This window comes from Sinocyclocheilus anshuiensis, unplaced genomic scaffold (assembly GCF_001515605.1).
Source record: "Sinocyclocheilus anshuiensis isolate Anshui unplaced genomic scaffold, SAMN03320099.WGS_v1.1 scaffold499, whole genome shotgun sequence".
Lineage (NCBI taxonomy): Eukaryota > Metazoa > Chordata > Actinopteri > Cypriniformes > Cyprinidae > Sinocyclocheilus > Sinocyclocheilus anshuiensis.
In genome coordinates, this window is record NW_015551033.1 from 1 (window position 1) to 518 (window position 518).

The window sequence follows — 518 nt, forward strand, 5'->3', positions numbered from 1 at the left end:
TCCTGTTCACCAGCGGAGCCTTGAGATCCTGCAGCGATGCAAAGACGACAAAAACAGTAAGATAACAAAAAATCACTTCAGCAGATCTACAGGCATCCAAACCAGGGTTATTATAGTTTACTAAAACCAAAACCATAAAAAACATTTTTGATACTTGAAATAAAATGAATGTTAACTGAAATAAAATTATATAAATTATATTATTATAGTATAGTATAGTATAGTATAGTATAGTATAATGTGTGTGCGTGTATATACATATATATATATTGTGGCGGGACGACCAAACGACAGACACAGTGGGTGTGGCGTCAGGCCTCGGAGAGGCTTTTATTAACAAAATATAAACAAAGTGTCCAGGAAAAACGGGGATCAAGTGTCCAAAATAAAACAGGGGATCTGGTGTCGTCGTTCGTGCAGGGAAGGGCAGTGGTCAGGAAGGGAGGGTCCAGGTAAGGGGCGGAGTCCGGCGGCCGCACGCGCTCCCCTCTCCGGTCCGGGGCGCGAGGGGCGGCGGC

The 518-nt window shown here is 44.0% G+C and overlaps 1 protein-coding gene across 1 annotated transcript in view; it reads left to right on the forward strand.

Moving 5' to 3' along the window:
* Window positions 1–4: 4 nt before the first annotated feature.
* Window positions 5–518, forward strand: part of LOC107661282 (unconventional myosin-IXa-like) — a gene marked incomplete at its 5' end in the record, with an annotated part of 32,619 nt that continues 32,105 nt past the window's right edge. The window contains one exon of the mRNA XM_016450780.1: window positions 5–56. Coding sequence (XP_016306266.1) covers window positions 5–56 — 52 coding nt within the window. The remainder of the gene's footprint in view (window positions 57–518) is intronic.